The 20,885-nt window shown below is 49.3% G+C and overlaps 1 protein-coding gene across 2 annotated transcripts in view; it reads right to left on the bottom strand.

Moving 5' to 3' along the window:
* Nucleotides 1–3,001: 3,001 nt before the first annotated feature.
* Nucleotides 3,002–20,885, bottom strand: part of ZNF469 (zinc finger protein 469) — a 411,666-nt gene continuing 393,782 nt past the window's right edge. For both annotated transcript variants that reach the window (XM_078848136.1, XM_073308158.2), the window contains one exon: nt 3,002–19,086. In XM_078848136.1, coding sequence (XP_078704262.1) covers nt 5,714–18,874 — 13,161 coding nt within the window. In that variant the 5' untranslated portion in view covers nt 18,875–19,086 and the 3' untranslated portion in view covers nt 3,002–5,713. The remainder of the gene's footprint in view (nt 19,087–20,885) is intronic.

Raw genomic sequence — 20,885 nt, 5'->3', positions numbered from 1 at the left:
CTGGGGAACCCGCCTATATGAACAGTGTGTCATGCCATCAACTAGACACTGTTCCAGTCGTCTTAGGAACCAACGTTTCTCTGAGGCTCCCTCCCCATTTTAGGAAAAATGCTGGCAACACCAATTCATGTTGGGGATCGGGCTGAACGTTAACTGATGTGAACTATCCGTCTGGTAGCTACCATCTCTCCTGTTTCTTGGACAGCTCCCAGTGATACCTCCAAGTGGTGGGAACATCAGCATGACTGCATGTCCTTGAATTCCACTCGCAGCCTGTTCCCTGGGGCTGCAGGGGTCACAGTACTGAACACTCGGGGCTCATGGCACTCCAATATCAGGAGAGGCATGGCACAATGGTTAGAGCAAGACAGCCGGAAGTCAGGAGATTGGGTAATGCTCCTGGCTCTTCCAGTGACTTGCTGCATGATCTGGGACGAGGCACTTAATCCTTCTGCCCTTCAGCCCCACTGCTATTTCCGTCCAACCATGACCTGGAACCTCCGCTCCCCTCTACTGCTCACTATTGCAGTCACCCACCCAGCACTGCCAGTTCACCTCATTCCTGACCAACAGCCCCCTCTGCCATTCCAGACCTGGCCCCCTCCTTTCTCAGCTCTGCAGATGCCCCTCAATCTTGACCTGCAACCCCCTTGCTATTCCAGCCCTGGGGTCAGCTACAGAGCTGATTCACCTCCATACTACCGAGGGGAGGATTTTCTACAGAATTCATTACCAGGCAAATTAAGGCTGCTCCCTGAGGTCCCTACTGGACTGAAGGAATCTTCTGCTCTTTTCCTCTTCCTGGTAGAGAGGCTCTGTCCGGGACAGACACGTCTCTGTCTTGTCTTTCCCTCTCCCTTATTCATTCAGCTGTGGTGGAAAGGCTCAACCCATAGGCAGACCCTGCTCACCCACCGATGATTTGTTTCGCACCCCTATCCCCGAGTTTGGGGAGCTGCACTGCTCCAGAACAGGCTCGTGGCTGGAGAGGTGATCACTGCAGGGGCTGTGTCCTGACCTGCTCCAGGCTTTGGAGATGAGGACAGACAGGTGGAAGTGGACTGGATGCCAGTGGCAGCATCGAGCACAGGGATGATGGACTCACAGCAGCCTGCCCCAATAAGGACGCTGGCTGCGACTTTCTGGGCAAGCGGTAGCCCCCGTTACAGTGAGTTACACTAACCTGGTCCAGAGGTGATGAGTGCCTGGCTCACTGTGGCCAAATCCCCATCCCGGAGGAAGGGCAGATGTTCCCAAGCCAGCCGGACGTGGAAGAAGGTATATATATATATTTTTTTTAATCATGAAGGATATTTGACCATCTAAGCTAAGTGCTGACTCAAGCAGGATGCTGGGGCGTTGCATCACTTAGACAAAGGGGGAGCAGGCATCCTCAAGGGAAGGGGAGGACAATGACCTGGCCAATTATTCCAAATTTCCCATTACACAAAGTTTCCTATTACTTTGGTCTTGCCTGGGTTGCCTTTAAGCCAGCTGCTTTTTATCCAGGTAGCTATCTCCTTTGGGCAGTGTGACTTCCTTGTGATGGTGTTGGTTGCATCCATGGAAGAAGAGACACTCAGCTGGGTGAGATAGGTGCACTGCTGGCAGAAGAGTCCATGGAGAGATAGCGAGATGCCCAGTGATCTTATGTGGCTATTGAAGCAGACCGTAACGCTCCATTGCACTCTGCAGATGAAGGACTTCAGGGGTGAAAAGCAGTTGCCCATCACCACACTTTGGGGTCGTGATGGAATGACTCAAGCCAGTGTAGTACTCCAGCTACATCACGTAAGTCGGGCAGCAGTACGTTGTGGTCGAAACTCAAGTAGGATAAGCACTGAGCTGTGGCCTCCATCCATTGTCATGAGGAGGCTGTCTTGGCTGTCGAAGGCTGAGCCGGTCTGAAACCTGATTGTGAGGCATCCAGGATGCTGGTCGCTGTCACACATTGTTGTCACATTGGTTGACACACCTTTCTGAATGACTTGGCCTAGGAATGGGAGGACTGATACTAGGCAACAGTGGGAGAGCTTTTCTGCACCAAGCATTGGCTTTAGAGGATCAGGTGGGTTTCTCAAACAGGGTCACTTCTCGGAAGGCGGTACTGATCCTTTCTGTTAGGAATTGTTCTCTGCTAGCTGTCATAGCTGGGAGCGACATGGCTCTGCTGCAGCTCCATTACCCCTTAGGGCTTCTCGCACATCGTTCTGGGTGACCAGGCTGAGCAACGGCTGGAGGTGGGGCTGGAGGAGGGGCCAGTGCAATGATACCCACTAGGATACAATGACTAGCGAGGGCTGAACCTCAGAAGGGTTGTTTTTGTTTGAGATAAGCATGCAGAAGTTTAGATGCTGCATAGTCTAACTTACTGGGGCTGCAAATCTGGCCTGGGATAATCATGTGGTCTCACAAGATTCCAAGCGCCTACTTCCGGCAGTGCAGCTGGGTGACCTGTGGGATCGTACTCTCTTCTTGCTGCAGGTCAGATCCTTGATACTACTAAAAGGGCAGTGGAGTGTGAAAGTGAAAAAATAATGAGACAAAAGTTAACTGTCCCCACTTATCTGATCTAAACCAGTTTGGCCACCTGCAAAAACGACAAGGGCAGTCAAAAGCCTCATGCGTCAGGGCATAAGCTATGGGTCAGGTAGAAATTCTCTTGTGCCCCTTCTGGTATTTCAGACACAGGTGCATTATGGGGGATTTTTCCTGAAGCACCTGCCATTGCTAGAAATAAGCTATCAAACTAGATGAACCATTGATCCGCTCTGGTGTAGCAGTTCCACAGTTCTAGTTACTGGACTCATGGATACCATGGTCATGAATGGGGGGTATATAAACCTACATAGATAAATGGGGCCATGTCACACAGTGATTTAGTGCATGTAAACTGTGGGCTGCAGACTCAGGTACAGTGAAGGTGAAGGAGGTAGAAAAAAGACACAGGAGCATTAAAAACATAGGACAAAATAGACTCTTTTAATTTTACGTCCCACAAAAATGGCAATAATTTAGGGCATCACTTGACAATAATATAGTTGCCAGCTAAAGCAAAACCCCCAGAACTAGAACAAGCCTTTGTCCAATTAAAGGAAATCTTCTTAGGCTGATAGCGGGCTCTGCCTAAAACCAAGCTTTCTCAGGTTACACTAAATCACTGGAGCAGGCTTTTGCGTAAGGCAAGCTTCCCGACTAACCTCCATCTTTGAAATCTACAGCCACCTCTCTCGGAGCTAGGCTTCTTGCCCGGAGTGTGTCACACAGGCCTGTCACGCTACACGGACTCTTTTAAAGTTGGGGCAAATTTTATAGCTCTTTAACCCAATCCCCACTAATCTCCAGCCAATAAGCCATCACTCTCAGAGAGGGTCCTCTCCTCACCAGCCAGAAAGGCCGCTTTGGATCGGCCGCCTTCACTTTCTCACTGCCTGCTTCCCAGCACATCTTATCGAACCTCATCTTGAATCCTGGCAGTGATGGTGCTATTAGGGCCCAGGCAGCATGGCCCAGTGGACAGTGCACTAAGCTGGCTGGCTCCTAGTCCCAGCTCTGGCACTGACCTACAGGGTATGACCCTGGGTAAGTCTCTGTCCCTTTGTTTCCCTGTGTGCAGCATGAGGATAACTGACACTTACCATTTCTGGGAAGAGTGCTTTGAGAGGTCTGGATGAAAAGCACAATAGGTGAGATAAGTGTTATTGAAACACTCCCATCCAGCAACAAGAGGAATGATGGCCTAGTGGTTAGGGGCTTGGAGCCTGAGAGACCCAGGTTCAACTCCATGCTCCACCCTACAATGCCTTGTGTTCTTAGACAAGTCACTCATCTCTCTAGGCCTTAGTTTCACCATCTGTTAAAGGGGGATAATGGCAGTATCTTACCACAAAGGGGTGCTGTGAGGACAGTTACTGTGGTAATGGGGCCATCTAAGTACCTTCGATGGATAGAAGTCACCTAAGCTAGCAAGTTATTCTTTATTATTATTGTAGTGGTTATAAGACCACACCAGAGCCTAGTGTGTGTGTACCCCTACCCGTACATGTGCATGGACGTGCGTGCACACACAGAGTAATAAACAGTCCCTGGCTTCAAACTCCCAGCAAAACTGGGGCGTGGGTGTGCGTATGCAGTGCGGGGAAGAAGACCAAAGAAAGAAAAACATCTGACAAATTCCACAGAGTCTGGGAGTTTCTGTGAAAATATTGGAATATATTTGAAAGGATTAATTAGGTATGATTTTACAGTACCACCCCATATTTTCATCTCATACTTTATTTAACAATATTAAAGAGGCACTTTAATAGGACACATACGACATAATAAAAAGGCATTTCTTGCTCTCTCTTTCCTCTCTGACAAAATATCAAAATAAAAACTTTTGACATAACACATTGCACCCAAGGTAAATTACCTACAATAGTTTTTATACAATACAAAGGACAGTAAAGATACATATTAACAGGAAAAAGCCACTTTTTCCCCTTTTAAAACTAAAAACATTTTTTTTTTGCAGGACAGACGCAAAGTACTCTATTTGTTCATATCACATCAGTGCATTACTTCACCTCCTTGACTTGGGAGTATTTCAATAGTATTTAAGTATCTTCCATGTCCTCATTTGCACCTGAGATTTCTTTCTGGTTCAAAGTTCAGTTGTATACCTGCTCAATAACATGACATAACCTTTTTAACACTACGGAGTACCAGCATACAGGATGTTATAAAACGTTTTATTTTCCTGCTTTGATTTCTTTTACAGGTCACTGCTACTTCCTATCTGTTCCCTTTTATTTTTAAATCAAGGAAGTCTGTATTCACATTACAAAATAAAAATAGCACCAGTAACTGCATAGTAAAAAGCTGATACCTATATAGCTACTAAGTCAATACAGTAAGATAGTTTAGAAGTTATACCATTACGGTCACTTGGACAGTACTATTCTGGTCTGGTAACTTGGGACAGTTTTATCTGTGGAACAAAAAAAGTTTGTCACAAATGTCAGGGTGCAGTTCGCTAGCGTTATTCTCATTTTTCATGCATTTACATAATCTACAGTGGTCAAATAATGGCACCAAAGTTTGAAACACTCTAATAGGCCCACGCAGCAAGCAAGCTAGTTCATTATTTTCTTGGCAATGGAGAAACAAATTCTTAGGAATGGCTGTCAAAAAAGGTGGCATTTGATTCTTAATTTAATTTTTTTTTAATTTATCGTGTCGTAGGCCAGTTCCCAATTGAGTGAATTGTACAGGATTATTTGTGCAAAATCTTTAAAAAAATTGCTTTCTACAGTGTACTGCACCTTCTGAATAAGACGTCCATGGAATGAAGTTCATCTCTTCAAGTACTTTGTACAAAGATAACACAGAAGCAGTCTCAAAAGGGTCTGAGATTTGCAAGTATCCTTATAACCTCAGCACTTCTGCAATAAAGCAATTGCTCTTGACGATTCAGTCTGCCCAAAGCGATTACAATTTCAGTTCATGAAAATCATCAGCAACATCAAAGTTCTAGCATTTGCATGATAAATCAGGTGAATTAAAGTAGATTAGTAGACACAAAGCAAACTATTTCACAGGGGCTGCAGTGCAAGTTCATTTAAACTAGACAGAAAAATCACGCTACACAAACGAATTTAATGCTTTGATAATTTTTCCCTTGCAAACCCCATGAAAGCAGCTGAGGATCACCATAAGTCACTTTCATAAATTACTCTGAAGTATCTCTTCTTAAAGGAATTTTAAAGCTCGTTAATTTCTGTCCAAACAGTTGGCTTAGGAGATTGTTCTGGGATTCGGCTGTCCTGTAATTGTGAGAGTCAGCAGGTTTAGCACCTTGGACAGCTCTGTGCCTGTTTAAAGAGCTGTGTAGGGACGTGGCGGGGCCTTTGGCGAGAAGATGGTGAAAGGTTTTCCCCAGGATGTCCTTCTTACGTTTCAGGTCTCCATTGGAATGACGGTTCGTCACCTTCTTCTGATTGTAGGTGTCCAGTGCCATCTTTTTCAGCTGGTTGCCAACTCCTGACATTCTGGGCCTGGGGATCAGTTTGTTGCAGTGCGTTTCCCTCTTCCCGGGGGAAAGGGCAGAAGCCTCGTTGTTAGTCCATTCGGCTCTTTTGAGCTCTCCAGCCCCGTCATTCCTCCCCGGGCCCGGTGTTCGGGCTTTCTTCTTCTTCCCATGTCCCTCAATGTTCTCCCTGGAGGCCGAGCTGCCTTTGTGACTCGAAGACTTGTGCTCTTTTCGCTTCTTTGGGTGCAGCTTTCCAGGCCCGTTCAGAGCTGGCTTGTCCAAGGATTTACCTGGATCCGAGTGGCTGTGTTTCACAGGGTTGGCCACTCCTTCAGCTTTGAGTTGACTTAAGGGTTTGTTTTGATTGCATCCTATTTCTCTGACACCGGCACTGGCGTTGCTGTCTTTGGCACAGACACCTATCTCAGGCATGGCTTTGTCTTTTAGGGAGCAGGGTTTCTGGATCTCCTCTGTGCTGCCCAGAGTACCCGTTGCAGCGGAGGCAGCTTCGCCGTTCACTTGAGTGCCTGTGGTTTTCTTCGGAGGGGCTGAATCTTTGGCAGCCCTGTTTAGAACAGGTGATGCTGTCTTGTCCTTCAGAGGCAGAGAGGGGTAGGTGGACTCTGAATAATTGGGCTTGGATGCAATTTCCCTAGGGGCTACATCATCTACATTCAGGCTGCTCCACAACGTTTTATGAGTGTCCTTGGCCTGTGGAGCTTCTACTTTTGGTGCAGGAATTTCTGGGATTTTCTTAGCTAGTTTGAGGCAAGGGATCTCGTCGACAGGCTCTTCTCGTGAACTGGGACTGTCCAATAGCCCCACCGCAGGTTCTCTTTGATTGCCCAGGTTTGGCTTTTCTTGGCCATCTGCATGCCCATGTTTCTCAGTGAGATGAGGTGGAGATAGCTTTCCATCCGTTGCCTGGTTATGAGCTAAACTAGCAAGGTCCATACGAAATTCAGAAGAGTCCAGGAAAGGAAGAGGCTTCCCATCAAAGGCTCCTTTGTCTAGTTCTTCGATGGAAAATGTCGTGGTGTAACTGAGCTCTGGATCACCCACGACCGCCTGGGGCAGAGAGGGAGACAGGCAAGGGGGCGGCGGGAGGGTATCGAACTGAGATTTTTCCATTTTAGCCAGGAGGTCTGAGAAGTCACCCACGAGGTCTTCCGTTTTCACAGAGGTTTGGGGCACAGTTGCTCCACGACCACCGCCTGTTGCAGGGCAGGACTCACTGGGAGGTGGTGAAGGCACATCAGCTAGCTGTAGGTCATTACTATGGTCAAGGTGCACAGGTGAGTTGCATGGATCCAAGTTGCCATGGTGTGTGATCTTCCTTTTCTTGCGTGGTGGCGTGTCCTCCCTTGGACAGTTTTCCTCTTTGATTTTCTCATTGCCGCCCTTGGAGGAGATGCCGGGCCTCATGACCCCTCTGAATTTGAAAGTCTTGTTGCTTCCTGCCAGGTGCTTCTCCATATGCCTGTCATACTGTTCTTTCTTAGAGAAGGTGTAGTTGCACATGCTGCATATGAATGACTTTTTGATGACGTGCATGACGTCCGCGCAGAGCTCACACGCATACAGCGTGGTGTGCTTGATCTCTGGTTCCTCTGCTATCCCATGATCTTGACTCAGGTGGCTTCGAAGCTCTTTGGTTTCCGGGTAGAACATCGGGCATTTGTGGCACAAGTAAATCTTCTGTAAGCTGTGCACCACTAAGTGGCGCTGGAGCTTGAAGGGCTTGGGAAATTGTTTTCCACAGTGATGGCAATCTCTGGAAGGATCCTTGCAGTCCGGATGCATGGGGACAGCTTTTTGACTGCTTTCACCTTTTGGCGTATTGTCTGGAGATGGACTGGCAGACCCTTTGGAAGAGCTGGAGGCGGAGGAAGCTGGTTTAATTCTGATACTGCCTTCCAAGGCATCTTTAGTTACCTTTGCCTCTTGGTCTTGGGGTGGCTCTTTTGGGCTCTTGTTCTCTTTGCTGGCAAGGTGTTTGCTGGTAGAATCCACCAGCTTGGATGACTTGTTTGGTTTCCGATACATGATGGTGTGCAGGAAGTGAGTGACTGCAGCGTTGGCCTCGCTGAAGCAGGTGGGCAGACCCATCGCTGATTTCTGAGCCTGACCTTTCCGAGCGAACTGCGTGGCATGCTCTCTGAGATGCTCATTGTACATCCAGACATCGGAAATCTCCTTCAGGCACATTCCACAGGCCCACAGGCCAGCTTTGTTTTTTGCATGCTTCTCTTTTAAATGGTCCCTCAATTGCTCCCTTGAGCTGAATTTGCGCTGGACACACATATAGCAGGTAGGTGGAGGGGAAGGGTTATGGGTGAGTTTGTGAAAGTCCAGCTCCCCTAAGGTGAGAAACCACTGGAAACACACTTTGCATTTGTATTGTTTATCCTTAGTCTTGATGTTCATATCATTGCGATTTTTGCCTGGTTTCCCATCTTCTAGCTTATTTTTGCTGTGTTTGCTATGCTGGCTTGGCTTCTGCTTGAAACTCACCATGCTTTCATCCAAATGGCCAGGATTATCTTTGCAAGGGCTAAAAAAGCACATGTCCTGCATCTTGAACTTCGCATTCAACATCTCAATGTCAATCGTATGAAACTCAGGTGAGCCTTGGTCCTCATTTATCTTACTGTTGAGGGGTTCCTCTTCCAGCTCTGGGGGTTCTGGACTAGTTTCTGCTATTGAATGTTCATTTGCAAGCTCCATAGGGGACTTGAACAGTATTTCATCAGCAGGAACATTTTCTGCCTCCTTTTCAAGACTTTCCCAAATGTTCAAGTTCGGAATGTTTTCCATCTGGTTGTTTTGGCATAGGAAGGTTAACATGTTATCATCCTCCAGGTCAATGACCTCCTTCCTTTGGCTGTTTCTCTCATAATCTGGCTGCAGTGCAATATTTGTGGAAGCGGTGGAGCTGGCATCACACCCCTTTGGCTTACTGCTGTGACACATGTTTAGCATCAAGGCATCGTCAATGGAGATGGTTTCATATTCACAAGGATCGTCCCTGGTGACACAGAAAGAGCTGGTTTCACTGAGGTCTGAAGCCAGCCGGATGGGAAAGAAGTCTATGGTACCCACTGGCCCGACATTTGCATCAGTGACAGGTTTGGGTTTCTTGGTTCGTTTCCCGTACACGCGTGTGCACTTCCTCCGGGTGAACTGGTTGTCCCTTGGAAACAGCTGTGAGAATGTGATGTCATCATCAAATAAACCCTGCAGGTCCGGCTCAGTTGCATCACCAGTGCAGGACTCCTTGCTCTGTAGCAACTCTCCCTTTCCCCAGGGCTTTGACTCTGCAGAACAAGGGCTGTCATCAGAAGCGTTTTCCAACATGCCTTTAGTGGGATCCTTGTTGGCCGTTTCAGATTCACAGGTTTCTAAAGACAGATCTGCTCTGGCAGGACTCAAGGGATGCCTGAAGGCACTACTATGATTCCCAGGATGGCTCTTTCCCAAGGAATTCTCACATTCCTTCACATTTGTGCCACCACCATCATCCTGCTGTTCTTTGCACACCTTGCTCAACCCCTTCTCCACTTGCTTCATGAACCCACTTGCCCATTTCCCTTTGGCCTGTGCCTTTTCTCCTTGACTTGGATCTTCCATCTGCTTTTGACAGCTCACAGGGACCTTTAGTGATTCCTGTCTGCCTGTCTCCTTGGAAGAGACTACCCAATCACCCACTTCATCAGAATGCTTAATTATGCAAGGTGACTGTTTTGCTGTGTGAGACTGCTGGGGTGAGCATGGCCTGTCTTGTTCCTCTGCTGAGATGCAGCTGCTTGGCTCAGCCAGGTCTTCAATCACATTTAACAGACTGGAGTTGATTCTACTGGAAACAACATTGGAAGGACCATCAATAGCATTCTTCTCCAGGTCAGACAATTCATTGACTTCACTTTCATTGGGAAACATCTTTACTTTCCTTCTTCTTGCTTTTCTACTTAGTTTCTTCTCTAAATTTCTACTTAACCCCCCAGGATCTTTGCTTTGGCTTCTTCTACCTTTTCCCTGTTTATCTGGTTGCTTTCTAGGACAGGGCTTTTCTGTCACTGATTCATCCAATCCCCCTGTCTCTGAGCTATGCGATTTTGTCTTTGTTTCTTTACTCAGAATATCTGTGTGATGACGTTCATGGCACACTTCAAGCGATATGACACTGAGGTCACTGAGCACCCGACTAACTACTTCTTGCATTTGTGCATTGGGCTCCTTCTCTTGACCCACACAGGTTTTCTTGGAGACGTGTCCAACGGCGCTGGTTGGCATTTGGGTGTTATTCATTCTCTCTTTGGCAGTGGTCTTTATGCTTTTCCGAGAGACTTTCTTGGACATTTTAGATGTTTTCTCCAGCAGATTCAAACTGAACTTTGAAGTTTTGCTTGGCAGCAACGTGCTGTCGTTTTTCGTCCGATGCTTTACAGCTTTGTGCCTGGTCAGCCCTGGTTTGGATCTAAAAGATGCTGAACAAATATCACAAGTGACTTGGAGGCCATTTTGTTTCTTTTCTTTCAGGTGCCCGTTTCTGGATGCATTTGGGATATTTTTAAACATGCCACTCTCCTCTTCTTGCTCCATGTTATTTACCGTACAACTGCTGCCTCCTCCAGGACTCTCAGCCCCATGGCTTTCCAAGTCATCTCCTTTTGAATTATTTTCTCTATTAGCTGCATTTTTGGAGGGGTCACTAGGTCTTGTCTCCGGCACATCTGTAAACTGGTGGCCCTTTTGATCAACAGGGCCAGAATCTGCTGTCCTTCCAAAGGCAATATTTACAACTGTTGGGATCTGTTGAATGACAAAGCTATTGCATGAGGACTCTGGCTCCTTTTGATGTTTATTTCCGTTATAATGGCACTTTTTATGCTCCTCTTCTTGATTTAACTTTACCTCTCCGTCTCTTTCTCCAACTGGTGAAAGATTAGTGGGCTGCGTTGAGTAATCTTTGGTTTCTGGTGTGGGCTGACAAGCATGGATGCTCTGCAGAGGCATTGACTGAGAATTAATAATCATGTCTGTGGTGGTGCATGTCTTCCTTCCTTTATAAAGAGGGCATAATGGCTCAGCACAAGTGCTTTCTGGCGGCCCATCATCAGTGTCTTTTTGATCCAGAGGTGGCACGCAGGGAAGAATACAGTCGTTCATTTGCAATTTCTGGGGGCTTTCCATCTCCAAAGCAGAAACTGCCAACTCGCCGGGGCATTGTGGAACATGAGGTTTTGCTGGTCCTTCTTTTTCAGACTGCCCAAAATTATTTAGAATGTCTTCGGCAAGACATTGACGAATGTTTCCAATAGCATCCAAAGGTGTGGGAGCAGTGTTGTTGCATTGCGGAAGAGTGGGTGGAAAGACATGTGTGTCTTTCCATTTTCCTTGCTCTAAAGGATTTTGTGTGGGACAGCAAACTAGATTTTTCTCCAAATCAGAGTTGAACCTTTTTACAGTAAATGAACTTGACTGAGTCTCTGTGTTAAGCACAGGGGCAGTGTATCTATCCTCTTCCGAGAGCTGCACACTGAAGTCAGAGAACTCTACATTTTCATTATTACTGTTCTGCAAATATTTGTGGCGAGAAAAGCTAGTCTGTAAAGGCAAACTGGCCAGAGAGTCCTCTTTAGAGCGACAAGCATCAAGGGCCTGCTTTTTCTTTCCACTGCCGTCTTCAGGAAGCTGAGCATTTACTGAATAGATGTTAGTTTCATGCAACAAATTATATTCCTGGTGAAGATCTTCAGAAGGATTCAAAGAGCTAGCAGGACCCAAAGACACACTGCAAGGAAGCTGTGTCTCATGTCCTACGTGGTTGTTGGTTGACCCTATGCGTTTGTTTTTTACGGTGCATGACAACTGCATACGATGACTAGCTCTATCAGACCAAGCATTACATTCAACAGTGTTTACTTTTAGTGTCTCTGTCAGTGCATTGCCTAATGTTTCTTTCTCAAACAAACTATGGCTTAAATAGGATTCTCTGTGGTTTTTAAATGCCAAGGTTGCTTTGTTTTTATCTTGCTCCTGCTCCTCCACAATCTGATCAGCTTTCTTTACCTGCCCTAGCAATGGGGTTACCATTGCACTGCCGCATGGTGAGAGGTTATTATGCTCTTGCGATACACCATCTGCACAGATATTAACGTCACTCGGCTCTGAACATTCATCTGCTAAGTGCTGCAGCTCTGTTACATTATTGTGCAGCTTGTGGTTCGCAAATGTGGATTGCTCTGCAGTGTAGGTGTCTGTTTCGTTGAACGATTCCAGCTGTTCACCTGCCTCTGGAAAAACTCCAGGTGCTTCTGATGTGGTAGCCATGCTCTCTGCCTCTCCTCCCATGGGCTCGTTCCCCTCTATAGACGCATGATGACATGCTGAATTCTCACCTTCCAAGCTGCCCAGGCCTTCCTCTTCCTGCTCAGACTGGAGATTGGCATTTGAAGGTTGGTGGTTGGCAGAGAGCAGTACTGGGAAGCATGGCACCATCAGCTCTTCTTCATTATTCTTGACTGTCCGGGCAACAAACATTTGGAGCTGCTGTAATGGGTTTGCGGTAGTTTCTTGGGAGGCTAGCACCTTTTCTGTACCACAACCAGTCTCTTTGGACACACTCAGTATATCGAATAATAAAGCTTTCCGGTTGCTAGCCTTGTGAAAGGGCCCTGGGGTTTGGTAGACTGCAGGATCCTTACTTTCTTCAGTCTCTTCCAATAAAACAGGTTCATTGTCATCACCTTCGAAGTGCACTGAGCATTTTAGCACTTTCGGTGACTCGGCTTTGTCTAAAGGTCTTTCTTCTGAGTCCATGTCATTTTTGGCATGAGAAGACAAAGCGAGATCCAAGGTGGGGACCCGATCTTCCCGAAACCCAAATTCACATTTCAGATTTGGAACGTGGCTGCTGAAAGATTCCAGCTCTGGAGGATCATCAAAGGTTTTATCCATTTTCCCTGGCTCGGAAAACCCCTCAGCTCCGTGTTTACTTGGCAGGGACGGAAAAATATCATGTTTATTTAGTTCAGCTGCCTCTAGAGTTTTAGGGAACAAGGAATCAGTAACAATGGCAGGGCTTTTTATCATATGGTTTGTGTAGATTGGAGCCTCTAATTTGTCTGGCATGCATGAATCAGGGATAACCTGGGTAGGTTCATTCTCCATCTCTCTGGAGTCACTTTCCTTGGAAGTTTCAGCATCCTTCAGAGCTTCTGGGAACTGATCGCAGGCCTCTTTGGAACAGAAATGATCTATAGAGATTGAATCTTCAGCAGCTGGTGTACACATGTTTGATTCTAAAGAATTAAACTCCGCTGGGCAGGGCCAAGAATCCTGGTGGTTCTTATAGTTGCCATCGATGTTGGGAACTGTAGGCTTCTCATTCACTAAACTTTGGCCCACGCAGACTTTTGTGGGAAGAAGGTTTGTATTCCCAAGAGCATCTGTCAAGAACAAACTCTTTTCATTCCCTGTCTCTTGATCCATGTGTATAGGCGAAAACTGGTCAGTTGCTTTTCTCAGCTGTGTGCTGATGTGTTGCTCAGATTTCTGATGGACGTTGGATGCCTCACTGTTTAATTTGCTGGTTTGCAGCTGACTTTCCAGTTCTGTAACTAATCGCTTGATCTCCAGTTCATCATCTGATATATTGTTAATAAAAGCTACATTATAATCTCCAATCCTGTCTGACAAAGGTAAAGACATTTGATTGGGTGTTATGGCTGCCTCATCTGGGAATTTCTTAGCTAATGGCTTTTCCACCGTAAGGGTATGAAACTGACCAATGTCTTCTGACAAAATTGGAGACACTTCCTCCATTAGATCCCAGTCCTTCTCTTGAAGAAACGGAGGATACTGCTGCTCAAACGGCATGGCTTTGCTGGGTGGATTGCATCCAAATGGGACAAAAGTGTCCTTACTTGTGGCGACGCTGTCGTATAATGGATTATCAAACTCAGCTCCTGGAAGTTCCCCGAACATTGAAGAGGAGTCAAAGCTAAGAGGGGAAGACACTTTGGTCTGATGATTTTCTGATGCAAAGGGGGTGAAATCAGAGTGCTTCTGCTCAAATGAACTGGTGCTAATGTCACCCTGGCATAAGTACATATCGTCAATGTGCGAGGCCCCCACGGCTGGGGGCTTTGAGAAAAGGTGAGGATCGTAGCGACTGGACAGGTCTTTGTGGTCGTAAAGTGTGTCGTCAGTGCTCACATAGGTATCGGGTCCTTTGATGGCTAGCATCATTCCAACAGGATCCCCATTGTAACAGCCGACTGGAGCAGCATAATCTTTCTGGTCATCGCAAAGTCCATGTTCCTTTAAGTACTTGAGTCCAGCAGGCGAATAGGTAGCACTCACATGTCCAGGGCTGGCATCAATGTGAGAGGGAGGAATTAACTCTTCTGTATGGTAAGCGAGGGTGTCCTCATTATAAGCAGCAAACGGATGCCTTTGACTGGTCATTGTCAAATCAGTGGAATCTCGAGCGTCTGGCATAGGTCTCGCTATCTCAGCTGCATGGCTAATGGCTCCTTTCTGCTCTTCTGCGTCCTCCTTACAGTAAAGTCTGACGGGACTCTTGTTGAAGGTGTCTTTGCTGTGATGTTCTTTTTCTTTGCTTTCTGGTGAGCTTTCCTTGTTCCTATAACCTGCTGGAGAAATGTGTGACCTATCGCTGTGATGTGTCGTGGAGCCAGTCAGCAAAAATTTGGCTGACCCAAACCTCCTTGTCCCTCTGGAAAAGCTCGCTTTGGTTTTATTGCTCGTCTTTAGAGACTCTTTGTCAAGAAGGCTCAGCGGGTTCCTTGGAAGTCGTGTGATGTGCTCAGAATTCTCTGGGTATCCTCTGTTCTGGACACTTTCCTTCTCATTGTCGGAGTCGGCCCTTTCAGTGCTTGGGGGGCTAGCGCTGGTTTCACTGGACAGGCTAGTGCTGTGATTGCTGCCGGTGGACGATCGGCTGCTTCGCCTTCGGATTCTGGCTGCAACGCCATCTTTCTTTATTGCTTCATTGCTTGGGGCCCGCCTGTGCTCCTGACCTCCTCTCTTCTGGCTGTAGGGCCAGGCTGGCTCTCTCTCTTTGGCCCTCTCACCTCTCCCTGAGCACCTCCTGCTGAAGCTGTGCTTGGCCCTCCCATTCAACGCTGACCCCGGCTTCTTTCTGCCGTGCAGCGTGGCATTCGCCACCCCTTCAGCATCGGAATCCGAAATGTACTCGTACTCGCCGAATTTACTGTCCTGGGCTGCTGGCAGCCGCCTCTCGGCGGCTCTGGAGCCTGGCGCGTTCTTCTCGCTCTTCGCATGCAGCTTGTGCAGCTTGTTTTTCTGCTGCACGATTTTATGAATGAGCTCCTTACTCCACGTGCCGCTCCTTGGCTTCCGCTTTTTCACATCCTTCATCGAGTACCGCAGCAGCTTGGGGTTCTTACTGGCAGGGCCTTGGGTGGTACCACTGGGCCTGATTTCGCTCTTCAGATAAGCATCTTCACTAAGGCTTCTGGGCTGGTTTTTATCAGAGTCAGGTTTGGTTATAGTCCCTGGAGTAAGAGAGCCGCCATCACCCTTCCTCCCCGCCTTCAGCTTGGTATTCTTGTCAGGCTGTGCTTTATCAGTCATCACCTGATTTGCAGCTTTGCTCTGTGCCAGCTCCATGATGCTGGATTTCTCCAGCCTCTTGTTCTCCCGGTCTGTGAACTTGCCTGCCAGTCTCCTCTTAGGAACATGCTGTGTCCCCGACACTCTGCTCTGAGCCTGCTCTCCGCTGGGATGATCCTCTTCGTAGTAACAGACGGCTTTTGACTGACTCGTTGGCTTCTCGTCCTTCTCCGCGTGCTTCAGTTTGTTCGCCGAGGCTGGGCCATCCTTCACCTTGTGCGGCACCCCGTTGCCTGTGCCCTTCACCGACGTGAGTTCCTCATCAGCAAACACATCTATGAAGCTACTGTCAATCTCGGGGTTATCGGACTGATACTCCAGCCCATTCAGTGCTTCCGTGATCAGACTGTCCAGCTTGGCATCATCGATTCCTAAGTCGGAAGCAGTAAGTGGCAAGGAATTTGTGGTTAGCCCATTAAATATATGGCCTTTCAGTGGGTCCTCCTTTGCCTCCCCTCTGCCTTCCCCATCTAACAGGAAACTGACAGGCTTGTTTATCGCAAGCAGGTGCGAATGGGTGTCGGGAGAAAGCGACGGCCCTGGCCTGGCTTGGGAGTGTTTCGTGGACTCTGGGGGGAGCTGCTTCCTGGCCTCAGCCCCCCTGGGAGCATCTCTCATCTCTCCCTGGAAAGCTGCGTGCGAGCCACAGAACTGGCGGTGCTCCAGGAAGGAGGAAAGGTTGCTGTAGTTCTGGTCACACTGTTTGCAGGTCAGCAGCACGTCCAGCTGGTCCAGGCTTGCGCTGCTCAGCGAGTTCGCCAGCAGGTGATGGGAGGAGTAAGGTGGGGGAGGCAGCTCCCCCTCGAAGGCATCCAGGCAGCCCTTGCCCATGTCGACATCTGGCTTGTGGAACTGGGTCTCCGGGAGGCATTTGAGAAGGTGCTCGTCCTTTGGGGCGTCCAGGGGGAAGTGGAAGGGCTTGATGGAGTCTGGCGGGTGGTAGTGGAGTGAGCTGGAGTTCAGGATGTCCGAGGGGTGGCAGGGATGGGGAAAGAGGGGTGCTGGGGTAAGTGTGGCAGGCAGCTGGCTGTCTTCGAAGCTGTGGGTGACTGGGCTGCTGGACATAGGCGAGAGAGAAGAACACGTGCTGTTGCAGGTGGGGTTGGGGACAGGCGACGGGAGCGGAGACTCGCCCGGTGAAGCCGTCACCAAGGCCGACGGCGGCAGAGCCAACGGTGGATTGGGAGGGCTCCTGGAGCTGGCTGGCGGCACTGTTTGGTTTATGCCGAAGAAGAGGGGTTTGCTCCTGGAGTCGCATGCGGGAGACCCGGTGTCCTTCCCACCTTCAAAGGAGAAAGCGTTCGCTGAGCCACAGCTCTGCCGGGTGGGGTCCCTCCTTTGCACCATGAGACCCTCCCCTGCCAGGAGCTTTTGGCTGTGATACCTGGGGGTGCCTTTCTGCAGACTGCTGCCCCCTTTCCATTGTGAGGTGCCCAGGAGGAATGGGAACTTCTGGCTGGTGAGCTGCCTGGATAGCTCTATCCTGTTCTGGCTGGGCACTGCGGAGGTGAGGTGGATTTGCTGCCAAGGCATCCTGGAGTTTTTCTGCACGTGCTGCCTCTGCTCAGGGCTGGACTGGCACTCGAATGAGAACTGACTTCCAAGAGGGTTTGAATAAGGTGCTGAAGTCTGGTCCGCGGGAGAGAACGCCTTATGGGCTCCATCCCAGGCTTGCAAGAGCCGGGGGTGGGCTTGAGGTGTACTGGGCATGGTTTTCTCAAAAGGCACCGATCCTGGGCTTACGCCGCTCGCCGGGGAACCGCAATAAACTTTGTTCTGAAAGTGCACTTGGGGTAGAGAGTTCTGTGGCATATTCCTTCGAAGAGAGCTACCTTGGGTCAGTATCCTTTGACTAGGTCCATTGTCTTTCAGTGAAGGCTGCCCCTTACTCACTGGCTTTGGCATACTAGTCGCATGTAAACTAGGTGGGAAAACGGATTGGTTTTCTTGGAAAGTGCTTGGAGTTTGGTCGATAGCACCAGAAGAAGAGAGAGCACCATTGAGCTCACCGGAATGCTCATTCCTTCCTTTGTAGCAAGGCAGAGGGGACTGCTGCTGGACCCCTGGGGCCGGCGAACGTAGGAACGGAGCTGGCTGAGAAGACAGGCCATATGTCCTTCCCTCTGGGGCTACGGTTTCGTAGGAGCCGTTGCTCAGAGCCTCCTCTTGCCAGTCCCTGGAGGAAGAATGAAAGCCGAAAGCACCATGAATCACCTGGTTAGTTGCCAGTGAAACATCCATATAATCTTGGCTGGTAGTGTCATTACGGAAAGGATCCTTTGCTACGTCATGCAGCGGCTGGAAGGGGTATTGGAATGGCAAGGAGCCCAGACAGTGCGTGCTGGCTTTGCCACTTTCAGGGAAGGGGCATGGTTTCTGAGCAGAGATACCATAGCTAGCACCCAGGAAGCTTTTGTCCGGTGAAGGCCAAGACTTATTCCCATTTGCCTGGAACTCTAAATAGTGTAACTGCCCGTTAGTGCCAGGGCTTTTGTGGGGGAGGCCAGCCGATGGCTGTCCTTTCCCGCTGTGGTTCTGGCGTGTGGCGGCTGGCGTGTGTGAGGTATAGTTGCCGGAGGTAAGGCTGGAGGAGACCTCCGGGAAGCACTGGTTGAAGCTCAGGTCCTCTTGCTCGAGCTCTGCCTCCCTCTCGGGGATGCTGGGCACGTGGAATCGGTAGCTTCCTGAGCTGGGTCCTCGGCTGACTTCTGGCTTCTTGGGCGGGGTGACCTTCTGCTGGGGGTAGGCGATGCCAATGGTGGGGTTGGACCGAGAGTTGCTAATGGTGAGCCTGTAGAGCTGGTGGTGACTGCGCTCCCCTTTCCCAGCGCGCCTGCTCTTATCCCGCACTCGGCTCTTCCCCGTGGGAGACTGTGGGCTCCCCTTGACGCTGCCCCACGGGCCATCGCTGGAAAACTTGGGCTTGTTGTGAAGGGACTTGAAGTCGATCTTGCCTGCTTGCTGCGGCCTGATCACAGCTTCCCGTTGGCTGTGGGGCTCTTTGTCCTTGACGCTGGGGAAGTGGGACCCGCTCTCGGTCCCGTTGTGCAAACACAGCTCCGAGGTGTCCAGGGAGCTGCCGTTAAACTCCCCCCCCCCTTTCCCACTGAAATGTTCTAAGGCAAAGTCTTTGTCTTGATCTTTGGAGCTGGACTCAGTATCACTGACGGCATAAACAAACTGGGTCTCTCCTGTCATGATACCGAGGGGCAGGGCTAGAAGGCTATTGTTTCCCTTACATCTGTGGGATTAGATCCTTCCTTCACGAGCATGGTCTCTCGTTGTTAGGCGGCTAGGATGAGGCTTAGTTAAATAGGCAGTGGTACCCTGCTCCCACATCTATCCTGGTTACTGGGCAGGTCTTGCTGGTAAAGAGCACCTGGGATTCGCCTCATGCTTCCGGATAGGACCTACAATAGAGAAAAACCCCAATGAGTCTTACGGGGACAAAGGACATGGCCACGTCTAACAGCATGGAGCAAGAGGAAGCCACAGCTCAGCTGGGGGTCTGGATTCTCCCGTCCCACGCCCCACGGAGTCAGCTACACCTTGGCACAGAGTGAGCGTTGAACGCTACTATCCTGATTTGTCAGTGTTTGAACCTCGCCCCCTGCACAGATGTGAATAATGGCACAAGGATGGATCAGGCCCCTCGGGGAGTGTATTTCACATGTATCTTTCCAGGGCAGTTTTTGGGCAGCCTGACTTCTAGCTAACCGGAGAGGGAAGACATTTCTACGACAGAAGAAAGCAGTTTGGCTCCTTTCCCTGTCGCCACCTGGGAGCAGAGTGATCAGAACATGGGCATGGAGAAGAACCTCACAAACGATTTCAGAGAAATTCCTCTGACAGGCTTCTCTCTCCAATTGCAAAAGCCCCTCAAACATGCAGCTTTGCAGAGCACGTTAGAAGCATTTTTGGCAAAGCATGCTAAGGGAGGCATTTTTTTCTTCCCTTGGAAGCTATTTCTGTGCGCTTATTAGCAATGTAAGCAGAAAAAGATGAGAGAAGAACTCCACCTATGGATGACTGGCCATGATGGGCAGGGGCAGGCTCTGTCCTTTGGCATTCCTTTGAGTGATGTCCTGGAAAAAGAACAACCCACCTTTCTCTATGCCCATCCCACCCCCTTCTCTCCACTGCTACCCCAGCCTTTCAGACAGGAGCTTTGGGTTCCCCTAAGAGCGGTGATCATATCACGGGGGGAGCCACCTCTGCTCCCCATGGGCGGTGCGTGATTCCTCCATTTGGGGAGGCTGGGTGTGCCTGGACTGTGGCCCTGCCCCGAGGCCTGCCCCCACTTGGCCCTTCCCCCCCCGCCTGCCCGCCCGTCCACCAGTCGCTCACTGCTCGCGCGTACCTCTTCACCCCCTCCCCGAGGCCCCCATGCGGGCGGAGCAGTGATGGGAAGAGGCGGAGTGAGGGCAGGGCCTCGGCGTGGAGCACAGATGAGACCGCAGGCCGGCTGTTTGGGGAGGCTTAGCCTCCCCTGGCCTCTTATACCTGCTGCCCACGCTGCTCCCCCCGTTTCAGCTCTTTAGTTCAGCGCTCCCCAGACTAGGTAGATCAGTGCATTGACACTTACTATAACGGAGCTGGGAGGGACCATTTCAAAAAAATTAACACAAGAACCCCACTGAATGACCATGGTTTCTGGCTTCTGCTAAGGTGAGAACCATTTAATGATAACAGGATGCACTACATTACAGGGCCATTTCTTCCAAAGCATCCTAAAAACACTTTACCAACTGTATGTTGTGCTTTATACCAAAATTGTTTCACCCACTGTGGACTAGATCAGTGTTTCTCAACGACTGGTCCGTGGACCGGTGCCGATCCCCGAGATCTCCCTGACACAGTTCAGGAAGGCAGCAAGCTGGTCCCTGGCATCGAAATGGTCAAGAAATGCTAGACTAGGGGATCGTGAGGGTCCCTTCTGGGCTTAAAGTCTATCAGTCTATGAAATGCAGCCACTTGTGGGGTAGAACACAATAGTTCAACAGCACACAGCACCACTTAACAGCAAAGGACATGAAGGAAAGAATGCTGGAACCCATTGAAGCTGCAGGCAGAAATGAGGCAGTTGAAATTTGGCCACCCTTTATCACCCCTGCTCTTGCAAAAAGCCCCCTGGGATTTTTAATGACCCCAAGTAACATCTCGTAGGAAAAACGATCCCTCCCACAGCACAGTGTCCCCTAGCATCACG

The sequence above is a fragment of the Lepidochelys kempii genome, chromosome 12, assembly GCF_965140285.1.
Source record: "Lepidochelys kempii isolate rLepKem1 chromosome 12, rLepKem1.hap1, whole genome shotgun sequence".
Lineage (NCBI taxonomy): Eukaryota > Metazoa > Chordata > Testudines > Cheloniidae > Lepidochelys > Lepidochelys kempii.
Note: the sequence above shows the minus strand (reverse complement) of the source record. Positions and strands in the feature narration are given on the sequence as shown.